At 54.6% G+C, this 19,758-nt stretch overlaps 2 protein-coding genes across 2 annotated transcripts in view; one reads left to right on the forward strand and one right to left on the reverse strand.

The window, feature by feature from the left end:
- SFXN3 (sideroflexin 3) lies at nt 1-8,433 on the reverse strand. The gene is made up of 12 exons (XM_017851763.1): nt 8,097-8,433; nt 7,146-7,314; nt 5,818-5,981; nt 5,006-5,176; nt 4,574-4,672; nt 4,116-4,191; nt 3,867-3,952; nt 3,468-3,595; nt 3,241-3,290; nt 1,968-2,017; nt 1,438-1,485; nt 1-1,171 (listed from the first exon to the last, which is right to left on the reverse strand). The coding sequence occupies exons 3-12, from the start codon at nt 5,976-5,978 to the stop codon at nt 1,075-1,077; spliced, it is 966 nt and encodes a 321-aa protein (XP_017707252.1). The 5' UTR covers nt 5,979-5,981; nt 7,146-7,314; nt 8,097-8,433; the 3' UTR covers nt 1-1,074.
- Nucleotides 8,434-9,677: 1,244 nt separating this feature from the next.
- The window catches only part of PDZD7 (PDZ domain containing 7), a 23,830-nt gene continuing 13,749 nt past the window's right edge, over nt 9,678-19,758 (forward strand). Inside the window, exons 1-6 of the mRNA XM_017851652.1 lie at nt 9,678-9,714; nt 15,508-15,648; nt 15,983-16,157; nt 17,205-17,381; nt 17,644-17,791; nt 18,899-18,959. Coding sequence (XP_017707141.1) covers nt 9,678-9,714; nt 15,508-15,648; nt 15,983-16,157; nt 17,205-17,381; nt 17,644-17,791; nt 18,899-18,959 — 739 coding nt within the window. The remainder of the gene's footprint in view (nt 9,715-15,507; nt 15,649-15,982; nt 16,158-17,204; nt 17,382-17,643; nt 17,792-18,898; nt 18,960-19,758) is intronic.

A 19,758-nucleotide genomic window follows, 5' to 3' on the forward strand; every position in this document is an offset into this window, starting at 1 on the left:
GTGAGCCAAGATCGTACCATTGCACTCCAGCCTGGGCAAAATAGTGAACCTCCATCAAAAAAACAAAAAAAAAATAGTCAATGGAACACAAAATTCCCTATCTAAACATTGTACATTCGGGGCCTAGCTGCCCTTGAGGATGTCCTAGTTACACCCTTTCTGATACCTGTGGAGTTTAAGCACCATTCCTACAGCTGTGTCCCTTGGGAGGGGGTGCAGTGGGAGCTCTTAAAGGGGAATGCTTGCTCTGCCTCTGTGGCTTTTTGTTTGGGAAAGGGAGTTGGGATTGCAGGATTTAGATTTGAGGTCATGATGTCAGAGCACACCAGGAACTCCTAAGACTGTGCCTGAAGATGCCCACGCTGCCAAGTAGGGTGCTGGGGGAGACAGCGAGGGCAGTACAGGACACAAGCGCTCCTTCGTCTGGTGGAGGAGGTGAAACGGAGCTATTCTAGAATACAGGGGATGGCACTGAGGGATGCATAAGTCCCCTGCCTCCCTTGTCCAAACATGTTCTCCTCTGCCAGCCCAGTCAGCTTGGGGAGCTAGATATCAGAAACCTGAAGGATTCAGCCCACTTTGGCCTACTAGTGTCTGTAAGTCTCTGTCCTGAGATCCTGGGGCTCCTCCTATGTCTAGAAGGGATGAGGTGCCATCAAAAATAACTTGGCTGGTATAACAGTTTAGAGAAGGAAGTCCCACCTGTAGCCTGGCTGGCAGGCAGGTACATGAGGCTGAGAAGGGAAGCCAGATGTCAGAACATACTAGGCTAGCGTGCCTGCTCCTGGCTTTCAGGACCCAATGTACAAATACACATATGTATCATGTATGTATATGCGTGGACACTCAAGCACAGGAGGGAGGGGTTATGTGTTCTGCTCTTTGAAACCAGAGAGGGGAGGAAAAGCCTTATGGTGGTACCTCCCCCACCCTAATAGGTTGCTACCCTCAATGGCCATCTGCCCACCAAGGCCCCTACCCAGTGCTAGGCAGATAGGCAAGTGGCAGGGGTGACATGACTCCACTAAAGCAGCAGCCCGAGGAAGTGAGGGAGGGGACAGAGGCTGACCCTCCTCAAAGCCCCTTGTTGTAGTAGACCACTTCTACGCTGGGGTTTTGCTCATGGATCTGAGCTCTCAGCTCTGGTTCCAGCTTGCTTACATTTATGGAGCTGCAATAGAACAGCACAGGTCAGTTAATGTCCCCTGAATCCAACCCCACTCAGGCCCAGGGATTGCCATCCCACCTCCTCCCAGGCTGAAGAATCCTCTCCTTCTACTGCCAGAAGGACTGGCTCACTGTCATTCCCCCACTCCCAGAATCCATGGAATGCCTGCCAGGCCTCCTCCTGAACACACTGGAGGACCCTAGGTCAGCTGGTCCAGAGATGCAGAGTCCAATCCAGAGTCCCCCACCCAGCCCAGGGACAGCACTTACCTCTTCTGGGGGAATAGGGCACAGCACAGGGGGGTCGCAAATACCAGGCTGGAGGAGACGAGTGTTGGAAAGGTTTGTAAAGCTTTGACCTTAGGGTGTTCCCTCCCTACACCCCACTCCATCCTTGGAGATCACTCCTAAGGGTGGAGATTGATAAAAGCTGAAAGGACCTTTTAGGAATAGTAAACCCAACCTGGACATCTGGTTCTGAGGAAAGAGAGCCCCACAGCCAGTAAGTGGCAGAATCAGGAATTAAATGGGCATGAATTTCCTGGATGGCACCAAAAGGTACATTTCCATGGTTTCCTCTTATAGATGAAGACTGGAACCCCCTCACTAAACTCTTGACCTTCAAGGACAGGGACCGCCCCCAACACACAAATACACACACCTATAGGTGTTCAAAACACACACCCACTGAATGTATGAATGGATGATGTCTATAAACATCTTAAAGACAATCCATACCTACCCACATCCACCATAGACAAAGCACTCCCCACACCCCAGCTAATTCCTTGCATACTTACCAGAAGCCCACCAGTCCCACCTGCAGGGGCGCCCCCAGCCAAGGGCGGCGCTGTGGAGAGACAGAGAGACAATGGAATGGCTTGTGTCCCCTGCCTCACTGTCACCCCATTTTACCCACCATGGCTTTATCCCATCAGCCTTACCTTGGAGCCCTTAGACCTGTGGCCCTTTTCTTTTTCCCAAAGCAATAACAGGGCTGGGACCTCTAGATTGCACCCTTCCACTCCAGCCAGGCCTATATGCTGATTACCCTCCCTGGCACCCCATGACACATTCTCACCTCTCAGAACTGGTTGCCATGGCACTCCCCGGCCCTTTTTTCCCTTCTCTCACTTCCTCCAGGAGCTGATTTCTTCAGGAAACCTCCTCTGAACCTCCACTTACCTCTTCCCATCCCAGTGGCATGAATCTGACCCTTTCCAAGCACGTCTCTTCCTCGGCACTCTTCTCAGTTTGCTCTGGCCATGGGGACCACCAACCTGTTCCTCAAATGTGCAAGCCCCTCCTGCTGCAGTGCTCTTGCTACTATTTTCTCTACCCCAAACAATCTTCTCTGCATTCTTTGCCTCTCTCCTCATCCTTCAGGGCTTTAGAGATCCCTTCTCTGACCATCCTGTCTAAACAGCTATCCCCCATGAATCTCAATTACACTGTCCCACTGCTTTCCTACAAAGCACATATTACACTTTCTAAGAATGTATTTATTGGGTGCCTCCTTGTTTACTGGTTTCTGCATCAGACTATAAACTTCATGAGGACAGGGGCCATAACCATCTTGTTCAGTGCTGTCTCCTCAGCCCTAAAACATGCCTGGTGCATGGCACTCAATACATTTGTGAATAAATTATTCTGTGAATGAGCCAGGGCTTGTTCCTGTGCTTTGCTTTTGTGTCCTGTTCATGTCTGTGTGTGTGTGTGTGTGTGTGCACCCGTGTGTATCTCTTAGTATGGAGGCACTAGGGAGTGAAAGAATGAGCATAAGATCAAGTGTGACTATGACAGTCCCCTCCTTTGTGTATCAGAAGCCGCTGGAGTAACACTGATGAAGTTGGTTTCCTTCCCTCGTCCTCTCCTCCTGCCCCTGCAGTGTTCCTTCACCCCAGCCCAGTTCATTCTTGCTGAATGAATGAAGGTGGAGGAGGTGGTGCAGGGGTCAGGAGAAGGGCTAGCAAGTCTTAGAGACTCAGACCAGGCTGGAGAGAGGGTTGGGGCGTGGTCACTTCTTCTCCCAGCCATCCCCCATTCCAGGACAGGAGAGGTAGAGTTGCCTACCTTCAGGAAGTCTTTCTTCTCCAGAGTGTCCATGATCAGTGGGGGGATGGCTGTGGGGAGAGCAGGGCCAAGAAGGAGAGCATTAGTAGTGGAGTCAAAGTCAGGAACTGTGAAGGGTGACCCCCTCAAAGCTCCTCCCTCTCTCCCTAGAGTCCTCCAAAGTCCCTGAGAACTGCACCTGCTTCTCTCAGAGTCTCCTGTGCCCCACCCAGCCACTCCCACCTTACCCATGGCAGGAATCGCCATGCAGATTCTTGAAATCACCACCTGGAAGATTCCCTGCTTGGCTGCGGTCACCGAGTAGCCAAGCCTCTGACCTGCCTCATCAGCCACCGGGATGCCCACCTGCAGCTCTCTGCGAAGGGAGCGGGGTTAGGGTCAGATCACAGGCCCCGGATCCCGCCTGTAATGCCTGAATGGGCAGCGGCTCCTCAGGGTTCCCTCACACACCCCAGCCTCAAAGGCTGGTTCTCCCACCTGAGGATCCCAGGGTCAGACTGAGCCAGGTCCCAGCAGCTCATGTCTGAGGAGGGAGAGGGATGTCCCCATTCTGAGGTGGTCTGCATGACTGGACACTGTGCTACATTATACTGGGCATGCACATGCCAGGAGCCGGGGTCACTCACCTCTGCCTCATCAGGGGGATGTTGATGCAGTTGGCAGCTGCCACCGCTGCAAAGGGCACAAATCTGCCAACCAAAGGGGGCAGGTGCTGCGGAGGAAGGGTGTTGTTCAGTGGCCCTGAGGGCCATGGGGTGGTGAGGGACTCTGAGGAGATATAGGGGGCCTATAGGTCAGGACTGGAGGCGTGATGAGGAAGAAGGAGGCAGATAGAGGATGAATGGGGGGCGGTCAGGAGAGTAGGGGGCCTTTACCTTGGTGAGGGATTTGAGTCCTAGGGCCGTGGCCACAGCTCCAGTGGTGGCACTCACATAGGCTGTCCCCAGCTGCCTGTGGGTGGAAGAGCCAGGTCACGGGGAGAGGTGAAGAGTCCAGCAGGTGGCCCTTTCCTTTAGGGATATGCTAAGTCCTCAATACATGAGGCGTAAAAGGGGAAGCTCCTTGCAGAGGAAGCCTCCCTCCATCTCCGCGTAAACTTGTCTGGAAGCCCCAATCACACCCTGTGAAGAGGGGTGAGTCCCCCACAGCATGCATAAGAGGACCTCATGCTTTCAGTTAGGCAGGGTAAGTTGGGGTGGGGCAGGCTGAGGAGAGAGCGCTGAGCACTGGCTGCAGGGACTGCAGGGAGTGGGAGAGAAAGGAGAGGGCACTGTGGGCTGGGAGAAGAGGGTCAGATGGGACAGTGCAGCTGCTGCAGGGGGCTGGCTCTCACCTCACGGTGATGGGAGTGTCGCCACTGCGGTTGGAATAGTTAACAATGGCATTGAAGGACTGATTCACCCACTGCCAGAACACCACAGTTGGGGTCTTCCTGAGGGAACAAAGACACTCACTTCTGCCCCCTCTACAGTGGCCCTCATCTTTAGACCCCTGTAATGAAACCAAAGGTTATTCCCCAAGCCTAAGAAGGGACCCAGTTGATGGCCCTAGAACCTGCTCTGGTAACCCCTATGTACCCCCACCCCCATTTATACAAACACACCTACTGTGTCTGGGGTGAGAGAACTCCTGAGGCTGAATTCTGAGGAATGGAAGGGATTCTAACACAATCTTTCACTCGCCAAATTGGCCCAGACAAGAAGCACCTAGTCAAGCCGTGCTCTAGCTTAGGGCACTCAAAAGGGGGACATGGGACAAGACCTGCCTGTAGAAGGTGAGCATGCAGCCGGTGATGGTCATGTTCATGGGCACCTGGGCTGACATGCGGCCAATCAGGACCACCTTCTCCCCTGTGTCCGGATGGAAGGCAGAGTCATACACATACTTGGCCCTCCACAGCTGGTCCTCGGTGATCCCTGGGGTCACAACGCCAGCCCTGCAGAAGTTGGCAAGGAGCAGACAAGCTATCCCAAGGGGCAGATCTACCCTCACAGGCCCCATCTGCCCAGCTCAGGGTAACTCTGGACAGAGAACCAGGAACTTCAGCCCCTAGTCTCAGCATAAGGGAGTTCCTTGTCTTTGGAGGAGGGCCAAAGTTTTCCAGAAGTGGAGGGTCCTATTTCTATTTCCCTTCTAGCCACACGAAGAGGGGTATCCTTCTGTTTCTGCTAAAATCCTGGGTCATGGGTGATGGTGGTTTCCAGTGGGTCAAAAATGGCTGCGAGCATCGCAAGAGTTTTTCCTCCCGAAGATAAGCGGAATTCCCTTCTATCTTCCTGGGACTCCACTTTGAGCACCTCTATCCTTGCAGATGGTGACCCAGCGATGGGATAGGTCCCTGTAGAGGTTTGTGAAACATACAGCAGCCCTTCCCATAAATATCAGTGCCATCTTCTCAACCCAAATGCTCTAAAATCCTTTGGGTTAAAGCTCTGTGATGCCAACAGAGGGGGCTAAAGAGTGAGGGGATTGAGGGACAGGGTCACTGTCAAGCTTGAGGAGGCAGGTACAAGACATACTATATTAATCCCAGAAAATGAGATCCTGGCACACAGGGTCAGACTGGGGGGTGGTCACCTGTAGTTCTGCACAATGTTCCGAGAAGTTTCCAGCTGTGCCGCAGACAGCAGCAGATTTCGAGGATCAGTAACAGTGAAAAAGTGCCGGGCTCTGCCCAGGAAAGTACTTTGGTCCCAGCGAGGTTCCTGGATGTTGATGTCTAAGGGCAATTCACCCATTTTCTGCAGGACAGACACAAGGGTCAGAGTGGGAGTCCAAGGGTCCAAGGGCTCTAGCTAGGGGAAATTTTGGTGCCCCTGCCCTGGCCCCTGAGCTTATCATCAGTCCCTTTAAGAGCTCAAGGTGACTAGAAAGATAAGCAAGGGTGTGGGAAGGAGCTGTTTCCTCAGCAATGTCCCTGCCCAGGGACCTGCAGCCACTGGAGGAAGGGGAGGGGAAGACCAGAAACAGGAAAACAGATCTCCTTGCGCTCTATCCTGGTACAGATTTTCATGAGGGAGGATTTACATGTATGTGGTTGACACATGAGCAGCAACAAACATCTCAGCCACGTGTACTGCAGATGCACAAGAATATATAACACATATATTACACACCCATGCTCAGGTGAGCTTTAGGTCCCAGCTGCCCTGAGACCTGGATACAAATTCCCAAGGCTATTTTGGAAAATGGCATAAGACATCCCACACTCCAGTCCCTGATTGGAGGAGAGCAAGGCCTTACTGGCCACCCAGGGCTTATCTGTTTCAGATCTCAATCAGGGGACTCTGATGTCAGCCATGTGTGTGCATGTGGGCACACACAAGTCCCCTCTACAGACCCATTTTCTCCAACTCACACTGAATGACTCCAGGCTCTCCCTGGTCTCTGGCCAGGTAGGGCTGGCACAGACACTCATCCACCTCTCTGAGCCACTTGCCTCCGGATAAGAGCAGGATTCAGTGGCTGCTCCCTCCACCCAGCACAGAGAGGAAAACCTGGTGCAGCCATCTGGCTGAGTTGGGCAGAATCCTACAGAATGACTAATCCTCTCCAGCCACACTTCCTCTTGCAGAGGCAGACACACCCTCCCCTCACACTCACATACCCACACACAAAGACACCATCATGCACACCCTGCCCAGACATACAGACAGAGTGGAGGTGTCCTATATACACCGGCCCTCAAAGACTGTTACAGGCGCACACTGTGCCCATCTGCAGACACTTGAATGTGTGACTACACACAGCCCCACCCTGACATTCCTCCCGCAACCTCCCTTGTGCCCTGTGGACCTCCATAGAGCCGAAGATACTGACTGCACCAGGATAGACAGTTTCAAGGCAGGCTTCCTTCTCTGACCCGCATTCCCGAACCCCGCCAGCCAGGGACAGCGAGCACTTACGCTTTCCAGGGCTTCCTGAAGCTCTCAGAACCGCCTTCCTCTCTGCCTCCGCTGTCGCCGCTGGGCCCTCCCAGCCATCACGCGGGACGTCACGCGTGACGCCGACCAGCAGGGAGGGGCAGGAACTTCCCGGCCGCGCCCACCCAGTGGGCACGGGGATTGGCAGAACCTGGGGGAGGTGGGTGTCATTCGGGGCGATCCCCCCGACCCCGGCCTGGGCCACCGGGACCAGGCCCTAAGCTGCTTCCCAGAGCCAATCCCACCTCGGGATCAGTTCTGGCCCGCTCGCCAGCCAGAGGGAGGAGGGGCTGGAGCTGCGGGCGCTGCTCCCTTTGTTTACAGTCCCCTGGCGGGCCTCAGCAGACCCCCAGCCCTGCAGCAAGAGGTCTAGGTGCCCAGAGAGAAAGCCCAGGGTGCAGGTGGACAGTGTGGAGGGGCGGTCCTCTGCTGGCGCGCCGGGAGGGACTCGGGTTACCACCTGGCTTGTTTACTGGATGGCTGCCTTGGCAATGGCCTCTGGCTGCTTGCCCCCCTGGGCTCCTACCCTAGTATCCACAAGCTCCTCTTGTAGCAGCGCGGCATCCGCATCACTTCACAGCCCTGCTCCTGTCGTGCCTGTGCCCCTTCTATGTCCCCAGCCCTCTCCCTGCTCTTCCTCTGTAACCCCTAGCTCCGCTGTGTCCCTGGTCTTCTTACACTCCCAACCCCATTCCTGCACCCCAGACCGTAGCCCCACCCCTGGGATGTGGAGGGGCAGACAACCCCAGGAACCTCGCGGTCTGCATCCGAATAAGTGCATCAGAAGGATTCTTAGGATTCTTCCCGTCCTGGCACCAGCTGCCCCACCCTGCGACCATTCCAGAACTGGGTAGCCAGAGATACCTTCTGACAGAGGAGAAGGATGCAAGTGAAGAAGGCACCCCCTCCGCCACACACATACTCACAACTCACCCAGTCACCACACAGAGTACACCTGCAGCAAACGCAGGCTCACGTCCCGCTCTGCCCGGTGACGTGCCCCCACGGAGGCCTCAAGGGTGCCCACGGAGGGATGGCAATTCCAGGAGCCCAGGTAGCTGGCTTGGCTCAGAGAAGAGGTGCTTCTAGCGGGAAGGGAACAAGCCGCTAAATTAGACCCAAGCCCTAAATTTTTGGGATGAACTAGGGCGTCAGAACCACAACTGGGGTGGGTAAGGAATTCCGCTGCCCGGGACCAGGTAACACCAGTCTGTCCTTGGAGCGCAAGGGAGGTGTCGGAATAGAATGACTGACGGCCCTACCAGCCAATGGGAGCCCAGAGAGGTGCAGGCCAGCCCAATTCCCGCAGCCTCCGCGGAGCGTGGGTGGGATTTGCAGACTGCCACAGTAGCTCTCGCCCGAGGGTGGTTTGACAAGGCTGGCGGCGCCACAGCAGCGACCAGGTGAGGGGGACCAGGCACAAAGGGGTGGGGGGCCTGGAGGGCCGAGTTGATATTGGGGTGCTTCATTCTGGGTCCCAGAGCTTCTCTGAGGGAATTGGCCTTGGGTTTTGCGCGGGATGTCGTGGGACCCCTCTCCAGCGGATCCTCCCCGCAAGCTTGGGAAAGGTTCATGCAGACTCTTTAGACCCGGAGCCGCAGCCTGGAGCCCGCGGGTGTCTGGGGGGCTTCCTCGGCCTCAGCTATCTAAGGTCCTGAAGCCCTGTCCTTGAGGCCCAGCCCGCCCCACGCCGCCCCCACCCTACCACCCTATCCAGTACCTACCGCCCATACACGCATAATGCGATATAGAGGTGGATGCCTGGGGTCCGGACCTCTCTTTTTGTCTCACACCCGCTCTAAAGCCCCAGGGGCGCTCAGTAATGCCGCAGACTCCACTCTCGCAAGCCTCTACGTAGGACTGGAGGACTGAGGGAGGTAGGAGGTGACTCAGCCGCCAGCGTCAATGAGCGCGGTGAAGGGCGTGGTTCCCACCTGTCTCTATAAAGTCAGCAGAGGCCACGATGTGCCTGGTGGGGCAGTATTTCTGGTCTGGGGTGAGAGCAAAGGAGGGGGCCTAAGGCATGGGAGGGTGCCAGGATTCTTAAACCAGCAGGGAGCGGGGTCGGAAGTTTTCGGAGGGCAGCAGGGGGAAGCATTTACCACCCCTCCCTCATCCTGTCTATCCCTGCCCAGGCCTGGAGCTCACCTTCCTGCGAGGCATCGCAAAGCAAGGCCCCTTCACTCTTACTGAGACGCCTGTGACCAATCCCTCAGAGAGGCTCATGGAGCATCGAAGCCGCGGGGCGGCCCTCTCCAGAGCAGCAAGATCTCGCCTTGTGGAGCCTGTAGAGGTAGCCGCCCTAGCCCTAGCCGCTCACATGCGCACGGAGGCTTTTCCGCAGGGGCTTCGACCGCACTGGGGCCCTAGGACGACCTAAGCTCCGGCTCTCTGAGCTCCATCTCCTCCCGAGGCCACCTAGGCAGCGACTGCAGGCTCCACCGCAACGCGATAGGGTGCTAGGAAGCGCAACGGCGCTGAACGGGCCCCCCGCGGAATCGAGCCTCATCGCCCATGGGACGCGTCATCCTCGATCAACTCCCCATCGAAGGTGGGGGTGGGACCCAGCCACCGCGGTGTGGGGAGGGTGGGGTAAGGGGACAGGGGCCTCAGCAGGAGGCAGGCAGATGCTGTATTGAGTTGGGGAATTGCAAAGAGATGGGATAGTCCACAGGGAGGTGGCATGTTTGGGAAAGGGATGCAGCCTGGGAACGTCCATACACTCCTTCCTCACCCTGCTTCTTCCTCCAGCCAATTCCTGCAGGGTCCAGGGGTGGGAGACAAGGGTCAGAGGGAGGGAGAGAAGGCGCATGGGCAGCAAGGGGAAAGGCATGCATGTGGTATGCTAGCCCAGGTGGGCACGGCAGGGGATTGAGACTTGCCTCGTTCCGCCACCATGGGGCGCCTCTGCCACCTTACGTCCAGAGTCCCAACCTGATGATGTACTTTCCTTGGGGATGGGGCCAGTGATAAAGGAGGACATCTCCAATCAGCCAGTCCATTGTGTGACAGCTCTGTGCTGGGCTCGAGGAGTCAGTGCCAAGTGGTAGACAGGAATGCAGGCGCAAGGGTGGCTGCAGGAGGAGGAATGATGGCAGCAAAGCAAGGACTGTTCAAGAGAGTAGGAGGGTGAGTGGAAGGGAGCTCCCTCAGTGGGAAGGGGAGACGAGTAAGCTTGATGAGGTTGCTTAAAGCTGCTTCAGGCGCGCACCTCAATCTACTACCATGTACCTGGGGAGGTGTTACAAGGTGACCCTAGGAGAAATTCAGGCTCCCTCTTCACCCTGTCCAAGAAGATCGTACAGTGTAGCAGTTGACAGAGCAACAGAACAGCAGGATGACCAGGGGTGAGCTATCACGCGACAAAGGCTGGAAATGAAAGGCATGGGAGGCTCAGAGGTGGGATAGGAGCACTTAGAAAGCCAGCTGGTGCAAGTAGCAGATGGTGAGCTGCGACTAAGAGCTGTGAGCCAGAACGACAGGACCTGAATGCCAGGCGCGGGCCAGGCGCGCCTCTGAGTGTTAAGGGCTTATCTGTGGGCAGGCCCAGATACAATATCTCCAGCTCCTCTCCTCTTTCTTAGCCCAGCAGAGCTGCCCTGCTGGTCCCAGACTGGGACTCCTTCAGGCCTGGTTCCTCCCCCTCTGCCCAGGTGGGACATCTCTGTTTGCCCCTCCCTAGGCACGTGGAACAGGGGTGGGGCATGTTGCCAGGAACAGGCCTTTTCCGAGGGGCAGAAATCCACCAACAGATGGACTTGCACGCTCACCCCTGCGATACACCTAGTCCTATGCCTCACCGCTCTGTGAGCAACAGGGCACTGCTGAGGGGTCACCCCGCGGGACATGTCTGTCTCACGCGGAGCAGAAGCTCGTCCAGGCGGCACTATTAGAGCACTGAGGGAAAGGGAGGCGGGGGACCGAGGGGCAGGCAGTTCCTTTTATTTTCACGCATTCTATGAAAAATATGCCCTATACTCCTCTGATACACACTCTCTCTCCTTCTCCCTCTCTCCTGTCTCTCCCTCGCCTCGGATCGCCCCCTCCCTCCCTTCCCTTTGCCCAACTGCGTATGATACGCAATGGGCTGTTTATACTGTCCTTTTTTTTTTTTTTTTTTTTTTTTAGACAGCGCAAACCAGGATCTTCCCACCCAAACTGAAGTGCAGTGCAGTGGTGTGATCATAGCTCACTGCAGCCTCAAACTTCTGGGCTCAAGTGATCCTCCAGCCTCAGCCTCCTGAGAAGCCAGAACTATAGGCATGCAACACCAAGCCTGGCTAATTTTATTTTATTTTACTTTTTGTAGAGACAGAGTTTCACCATGTTGCCCAGGCTGGTCCTGAATTCCTAGGCTCAAGTGATCTTCTGACCTCAGCCTCCCAAAGTGCTGGGTTTATAGGCATGAGCCACTGTGCCTGGCCTATACCATCCCTCTGAAGATCCTCTTCCAGGGTTTCATGATTGCTTTCTCCCTCTGCCTCATGCTACTGCCACTGTGCAGCCAAGGAAGCAGGATCTCCTAGCAAGTGAGGGACTGGGGAGTTGCTCTGACCACTTGGCTTCTCCTCTGACTGGGCTGGGACCCTCTGAGTTCAGAATTCTCCCCTCTGCCTGAGCGCAGACATCTCCCAAGTCCCCGCAGCCTGGAACCCTGCCCCATATTATTATGTAGATCACTCCCAGGGAGTAAAGTAGCTGATAAGGAATAAACAGTGGGAAGAGGGACATTGCCACCTACATCAGCCCCATGAGGCCCCACCAGCTCCTTAAACTCAATTGGTCCCAGAGAAAATACATTACCTTTAATCCAGGAAAGCATTACCCTTAATGCATTTCTCATCACTCTCCTAGTTTGTCCATCCATCCATCCATTTACTCTTTCACTTATTCAAAAAAATATTTATCAAATACAAGTGCTGTCCGACATATTGGAGATATACTACAAGAGAATTACGAAGTCTCCACCATGATTGAGCTTACAGTCCAGTCAAAAGAGACAGATAAATAACACAAATAAGCAAACAATGGCAAAGGATGAGAAGAGTCAGAAGGTGATCATCTGATGATATGATAGAATGGTGCTTCTCAAACCTCAAATGCCTCAGAATTGCCGGGAAGGCTCATTCAGGGATAGATTGCAGGGCTCAGTCCCAGAGCTTCTTGGTCCAGTGGGTCTGTGGTAAAGTGAAAGAATTCCTGTTTTTAGCAAGCTGTCAGATGACACTGATGCTGCTGATACAGCACAATGCTTTGAGAAGCCCTACAAGAGGGAATCACTGGGAGGAGGGATAGGATACTCCAGGAAGCCTTCTCCGAGAAAGTGGTGTCTGAGCCAGGAGGGAAATGAGGAAGAGGAGCTGACCTTCTAAAGGCCTGGGCAGGAGCACTGCAGGCAGAGGGGACACTGGAAGGGCTTGACCTCCACGAGGAACAGGAAGATCAGGTTGGCCAGAGCTCAGTGAGGGAGGGAGGGTGGAAGGGAGGGCGGAGGGGTGGGCAGAGGGAAGCCCAGGCAGGGCCTTATAAGGCATGGTGAGGAGACTGGAGTTCTAGAAGCAGGAACAGGTGTTGAAGTTTTTAATCAGGGAAAAGACATGATCTAATGTAAAAGCTGACTCTGGGTACTGTATAAAGAATAGCTAAAGGGGGCAAGAGCAGAAGCAAGGATAGTGCCGGGGCTGTAGTGGAGCACCTGGAGGAGAGGCTGGGGCAGTGGAGGTAGAGAAGTTTCCATCCTTGCAGGGCCCAGGCTCCTGGAAAACCTCAGATTTCACATTCCCTGACCCAGGGCCCTAGGGAGGCCCCAGTGAGGCCCTGAGGAGAGAGGGTTGACAGCAAGGGAGCAAAAGGCTCCTTGGCTAAGGCTGTAAGTGTCCTGAGATCTGTGTAATCTAATCAGCTGGGAAAGCCCTGGCCCCCCACATCTGTCCTGCACCACCCCTCCCCACAAGCTGCCCTTGGGGATTTCTTTCTGAGCTGCCCTGGCTGTGCCCTGTAACCTGACTTCTCTTAGATCAAATTGAAGAGTGTGTGTGTGTGTGTGTGTGTGTGTGTGTGATTTCTCCCTGTCAAACGCCTCTAGAGTAGCCCTTACCCACGAAGACATCTCAGCTTCTCACCTGGGACCCGATTTACCCCTCCAGCCTTCTTGCTTTTCTGTAACCAGAAGGCCTCCTCAAGGGCCCACAGCTGAGCCTCCCTGGCTCCTTCCCCTCATCAGTGCCCCTCCCTTTCCCCTCACCCATCAAAATCCCACCCATCAGAGTCCTTACAGAAAACTTACCTGGCCCGGGTGCCTTGGCTCATGCCTATAATCCCAGCACTTTGGGAGGCCGAGGCAGGTGGATCACTTGAGGTTAGGAGTTCGAGACCAGCCTGGCCAACATGGTGAAACGCTGTCTCTACTAAAAATACAAAATTTAGCCCGGCGTGGTGGCACATTCCAGTAATACCAGCTATTGGGGAGGCTGAGGCAGGAGAATCGCTTGAACTCAGGAGGCAGAGGTTGCAGTGAGCCAAGATTGAGCCATTGCACTCCAGCCTGGGAGAAGAAGTGAAACTCCATCTCAAAAAAAAAAAAAGAATCCTTACCTGACAGGTTCAGCCTTTAGGAACCCTCTTCCCCACCTACTTTCCCCAGTGTGATGGAGAGGGCCGCCTTGGGCACATACATATTGCAGTGCGGTGTGGCTTGGGGTTTCCTTCCCCATGTAGCCAGGTAGTTCCTAGAACCCTGACTTCCAGAGTCACAGAGTCTAAGAGATGGAAGGGTGCTCAGGGATTCCATAACATCCCAGAGATTTGCTGGGTCTCAGCTTGCATGCCTCCAAAGATGGGAAGCTTACTATCTGTCTTAGAAAATCCCTTCCATTTCAAGGCTGGGGCAGTGGCTCACTCCTGTAATCCCAGCACTTTGGGAGGCCAGGGCAGGCGAATCACGAGGTCAGGAGTTCGAGACCAGCCTGGCCAACATGGTGAAACCCCCATCTCTACTAAAATACAAAATTAGCTGGGTGTGGTAGCACATGTCTGTAATCTCAGCTACTTGGGAGGCTGAGGCAGGAGAATCACTTAAACCTGGGAGGCCGAGGTTGCAGTGAACTGAAATCGCATCACTGCACTCTAGCCTGGGCGACAGAGCAAGACTTTGTCTCCAGGGAAAAAAAGAAAGAAAACCCATTCCATTTCCAATAGCTGAATGGTTTAGAAAGTTTTTCCTGACAAAATCTGCCTCTGTCTAATTCCACTATGTGAGCAAGAGTACTGCAGGCAGGTTCTGTTTACACAGATGAAAACATCCAATGCCTTCCACTGGGTAGCTCTACAAGCATTTGAAGATAGAGCTAATATACTAATTTATGCTGCAAGCTAATGAGGCCAGACACCCTCAACTGTGCCCCATAGAACAGAATCTTGAACCTTCTTGTCTGTCCATCTGACTCTCGGAGTAACAGAATTGTTTATTAATTTGGCTTCCCCCAGGCCCATGGGCATGTGAAGCTCAGAAAGCATTGATACACACACACACACACACACACACACACACACACACACACACACTCATACACACACACTAAGAAGGAAGGAGAACAACATCTTTTCTTTTCTTTCTTTCCTTTTTTTTTTTTTTTTTTTTGAGACAGGGTCTCACTCTGTCACCCAGGCTGGAGTGCAGTGGTGTGAACACAGGTCACTGCAGCCTCGACCTCCTGGGCTCCTGCCTCAGCCTTCCACGTAACTGGGACCACAGGCATACACCACTATACCTGGCTAGAGAATACTGTCTTTAGCATAGAGTCCTGTCCCACTGATCTCACCTTCTTCCACACCCTCCTGGCCCATGGTCTCAAAATCACTCAGAGGGGGCAGGACATGTGGCTCACACCTGTAATCCCAGCACTTTAGTAAGCCAAGGTGGGATAATTGCTTGAGGCCAGGAGTTTGAGGCCAGTCTGGGCAACAAAGTGAGATCCTGCCTCTACAAAAAATTAAAAAATAACCCAGGCACAGTGGTGTATGCCTGTAGTCCTAGCTACTTGGAAGGCTGGGGCAGGAGGATTACTTGAGCCCAGGAGTTTGTGGCTGCAGGGAGCCAATGATCACACCACTGCACTCCAGCCTGGATGACAGAGCAAGACCCTGTTACTTTAAAATAAAATAAAATAAAAATCACCCAGAGGGGCCTTAAAAATGGGCTGACCTGCCCCACTGCATTTAGGCCCCTACATGCCTGTGTGACTGTGCCAGCAACCCAGCCTTTGCAGGCGCCAAGTTGGGGAACCCAGGGGCCCTCAATGCCCGCAATGAACATGGGAGCATCCCTAAATCCCTGTCCCCACAGCCAACAGTGATGAAAGTGACATCATCCATTCAGTCCGGGTGGAGAAGAGTCCAGCAGGGAGGCTGGGCTTCAGCGTGCGTGGGGGCTCAGAGCATGGCCTGGGCATCTTCGTCAGCAAAGTGGAGGAAGGCAGCAGTGCAGGTAAGCGGAACCCCCAGGTTGAAGTCCAGGCTTAGGATGTGACTCCAGCCTCAGTGAGTTGCAGGGGATGCTGCTGTCAGGGACAGAAGGAAGAGTCCCCAACTCTGGAAGGCCTGACTGATGGGGGGACAGGGCTCACCCTCAGGGCAGAATGGTTTAAGGGACAGATCCCTAGGCACTGGGAACACTCAGCCCCTGCTCTGACAATCCCCACTCTGACTGAGGAGATCAGTTGAACTCGAAGGAGCTCCATTTGATGGGGGAGGCTCAGCCCCCACCCTGGGGACCCTTCTCCCGAGTGCCCCATGCCAGCCACTCCCATCCTGTGGTGCAGAGCGGGCTGGCCTGTGCGTGGGGGACAAGATCACGGAAGTGAACGGGCTAAGCCTGGAGAGCATCACCATGGGTAGCGCCGTGAAGGTGCTGACGGGCAGCAGCCGCCTGCACATGATGGTGCGGCGCATGGGCCGCGTGCCAGGCATCAAGTTCTCCAAGGAGAAGACCACGTGGTGAGCAGCAACTCCCTCATCCTAGCCCTGGCCGTGCCCCAGCTCACCCCAACCCTACCACCATGCAAAACCCACTGAGGGGAGAGGCTTCTGCTCCTCCTGCTCACAGGCACAGGAAATACAGGGGATCCAAAGGCCTTACCTCAAAATAAGGAGAGACCACATCTGTCCCTTGCCCTCCTCCAATGGCTCTGCTCTCTCAGATCCCAGTGGTCCTGCTGCCACATTGCTGCTGCTCCTGCTGTGAAACCCGGGGGCAAAACACCACCTCCCCACAGGGGTGCTGTAAGGATTAGAACTGGGACCTAGCCTGGGCAACATAGCGAGACCCCCTTCTCTAAAAAAAAAGAAAAAAAAAGCCAGGTACAGTGGCTCAAGCCTGTAATCCCAGCACTTTGGGAGGCTGAAGCAGGTGGATCACCTGAGGTTGGGAGTTCAAGACCAGCCTGACTAACATGGAGAAACACTGTCTCTATCAAAAATAAAAAATTAGCCAGGCGTGGTGGAGCACGCCTGTAATCCCAGCTACTCGGGAGGCTGAGGCAGGAGAATCGCTTGAACCCAGAGGCTGAGGATGTGGTGAGCCGAGATCACACCATTGCACTCTAGCCTGGGCAACAAGAGTGAAGCTCCATCTAAAACAAAACAAAACAAAAAAATTGGGCATGGTGGGCATGTGCCTGTAATTCCAGCCATTCAAGAGGCTGAGCTGAGGTGGAAGGACTGCTTGAGCCCAGGAGATTGAGGCTGCAGTGAGCCATGACCACACCATGGTACTCCAGCCTGGGTGGACAGAGCAAGACCCTGTCTCAAAAAAAAAAAAAAAAAAAAAAAAAGGAATGGTCCTGGCACATTGCAGCTGCTCAATAAAAAGAGGCGATTTAGGCTGCTTTCCCAGCTAATGAACCTATGTCCCACTGCAGGTCTCAGGCCTGGAGAGTCCCCAAAGGCAACCCCCACTTTCCCAGCAGTTGTCAGAGCTGCTGGGAGGGTGGTGGGTGGCAGCGGATGGAGGACCCTGCCTGAGGGCCCCCTGCTGTTGTCCAGGGTGGATGTGGTGAATCGGCGCCTGGTAGTGGAGAAGTGCGGTTCGACACCGTCCGACACCAGCTCAGAAGATGGTGTCCGGCGCATCGTCCACCTATACACAACCTCCGACGACTTCTGCCTGGGCTTCAACATCCGTGGGGGCAAGGAGTTTGGCTTGGGCATCTACGTGTCCAAGTGAGGGCTGAGGCAGGAAGTGTCTTGGGGTAGAACTGAGAATGGGGCGTGGAGTAGGGCCTAGGCTGGGATGTGGGGATGGTCAGCAAGTGAGGCCTGGCCAACCACCTGTCTCAGTGAGGGCCTGGGAGGGGCGGGAGGCCCCAGTAGGAGGGTCAAGGAGCTTGACTGGTACAGTCTTGTGTCCAAGAGAAGGGGGTCTGGAGTGGGGTGAGGGAGGGCAGGCCAGGGGCCTATCAGACTAATGCCTGTCTGGCCTCAGAGTGGACCATGGTGGGCTGGCCGAGGAGAATGGCATCAAGGTGGGGGACAAGGTCCTGGCGGCCAACGGTGTCAGGTTTGACGACATCAGCCACAGCCAGGCCGTGGAGGTGCTGAAGGGCCAAACGCACATCATGCTGACCATCAAGGTGGGCAGAACTGTGGGGGCAGGGAGAAGCGAGGCTAGAGGAGGGGCTTCCCAGGCCACCCTACTTCTTAATTATGCTTGGCAATTTATGACGTTCCCACAGCCACTAGAAGGTAGACAGGCATTGTTCTCATCCCTGTTTTGAAGAAGAAGAAACTGAGGTTCAGAGAGGCACAGCAACTCACAAACAGGTCACTTACTCAGCTGGTCAGTGGCTGGGCCTAGTTCCAGTCCTGCTCCCCACAGTGCTAGAGTGGTGCCCCTTTCTTATGAAGGGTGGAGGCCTAGGGTTGAAAGGAACAAATGTCTTGCCCAGAAGGGAGGGGTGGTGGGCATCCCCAGGGCATAGAGCAAGGAGGGCTGGGCTGGGGCCAGAGGTTGGATTTCACAGGAGGTGGCTGGATTCATTATTCCTGTGGGTCTCACACTTGTCTGAGGATCAGGTCTTCTCATTCCGGCTCCTGGAGGAGATGCCACCTCATTCTCCCCTGGTGTTCAGCCCTGGCCTCTGCTCTACCATTCTGTTTCCCCAAGCCTTCACTTGGAGTGAAACCTTCATTGGGTGCCTCCTCTGCTGCCCTCCCCCACCCATTTCTACCTCTCCCCATCCAATTTTTCCTTTTCCTTCCTCTAAGATTATCCCAAACATCTCTCCTCACTCCCACTCTGCCCCTCATTCATTCAACAATATTTTTGGGCACCCGCTATGTGCTGGCCACGGTGCCAGGAAGTGGGGCTGCAACAGTGAACAGGACAGATAAGTTCTCTGCTACTAGAAGGAGACATATCAGTAAACTAGATGCTTGCAGATGTTGACAAATGCTCTAAGGAAATTAATAGAGAGATGGAATGGAGTAATTCAGGAAGGCCCCTGTATCTTGGGGTCAGGGTGGCCTCCAGGCAGAGTGAACAGCAGGTACAAAGGCCCTGAGGTACAAAGGAACTTGGCATGTTCAGAAAGAAAGTGGCCTGTATGGCCAGAGCATGATGAATTTGGAGGACCGAAATGAAGTTGAACGTTTACTCCCATCCTGTCACCCCCGCCCCATTCTCACTCTCCGTCCTCACTGCTCCCCCTTCCCTCCTGTGCCCACCATCCCCTCCCCAGGAGACCGGCCGGTACCCTGCCTACAAAGAAATGGTTTCTGAGTACTGCTGGCTGGATCGACGTAAGTGGCTCAGATCTCCAAGGTTGGAGGGAAAGGGTGGAGGCCTGAGGGTGGGGCCCGGATCTCTGAAGAAGAAAAGGGCCAGGCTCGGTGGCTCACATCTGTAATCCCAGCACTTTGGGAGGTGGGAGAATCGCTTGAGCACAGGAGTTCAAGATCAGTCTGGGCCATATAGGGAGACCTCGTCTTTACAAATAATAATTTAAGCCGGCCATGGTGGCTCACGCCTGTAATCCCAGCACTTTGGGAGGCTGAGATGGGCAGATCACCTGAGGTTAGGAGTTCGAGACCAGCCTGACCAACATGGAGAAACCTCGTCTCTACTAAAAATACAAAATTAGGCCGGGCGCGGTGGCTCAAGCCTGTAATCCCAGCACTTTGGGAGGCCGAGACGGGCGGATCATGAGGTCAGGAGATCGAGACCATCCTGGCTAATACGGTGAAACCCCGTCTCTACTAAAAAATACAAAAAACTAGCCGGGCGATGAGGCGGGCGCCTGTAGTCCCAGCTACTCGGGAGGCTGAGACAGGAGAATGGCGTGAACCCGGGAGGCGGAGCTTGCAGTGAGCTGAGATCCGGCCACTGCACTCCAGCCTGGGTGGCAGAGCAAGACTCCGTCTCAAAAAAAAAAAGACTTGTACAGATATAGCACATAAGCATCATTACAGACAGTCACTGGACACTTCTTCCTATTCAGTCCTTCCCTGAATTTTTTGAGACAGGGTCTCAACTTCTGTCCCTCCCAGGCTGAAGTGCAGTGGCTGGGTCACAGCCTACTGCAGCCTTGACTTCCTGGGC

This window comes from Rhinopithecus bieti, unplaced genomic scaffold (assembly GCF_001698545.2).
Source record: "Rhinopithecus bieti isolate Rb0 unplaced genomic scaffold, ASM169854v2 scaffold_31787, whole genome shotgun sequence".
Taxonomy (NCBI): Eukaryota; Metazoa; Chordata; class Mammalia; order Primates; family Cercopithecidae; genus Rhinopithecus; species Rhinopithecus bieti.

Bases quoted from the DNA above. Each gene is read 5' to 3' on its own strand.
- SFXN3 (XM_017851763.1), bottom strand. From the start codon at position 5,978: ATGGGTGAATTGCCCTTAGACATCAACATCCAGGAACCTCGCTGGGAC. The intron at 4,673-5,005 runs GCAGGTCTTGTC...TTGTTCCCTCAG, and splicing joins TGCATGCTCACCTTCTACAG to GAAGACCCCAACTGTGGTGT. The intron at 3,291-3,467 runs GTAAGGTGGGAG...CTCTCCCCACAG, and splicing joins CATGGCGATTCCTGCCATGG to CCATCCCCCCACTGATCATG.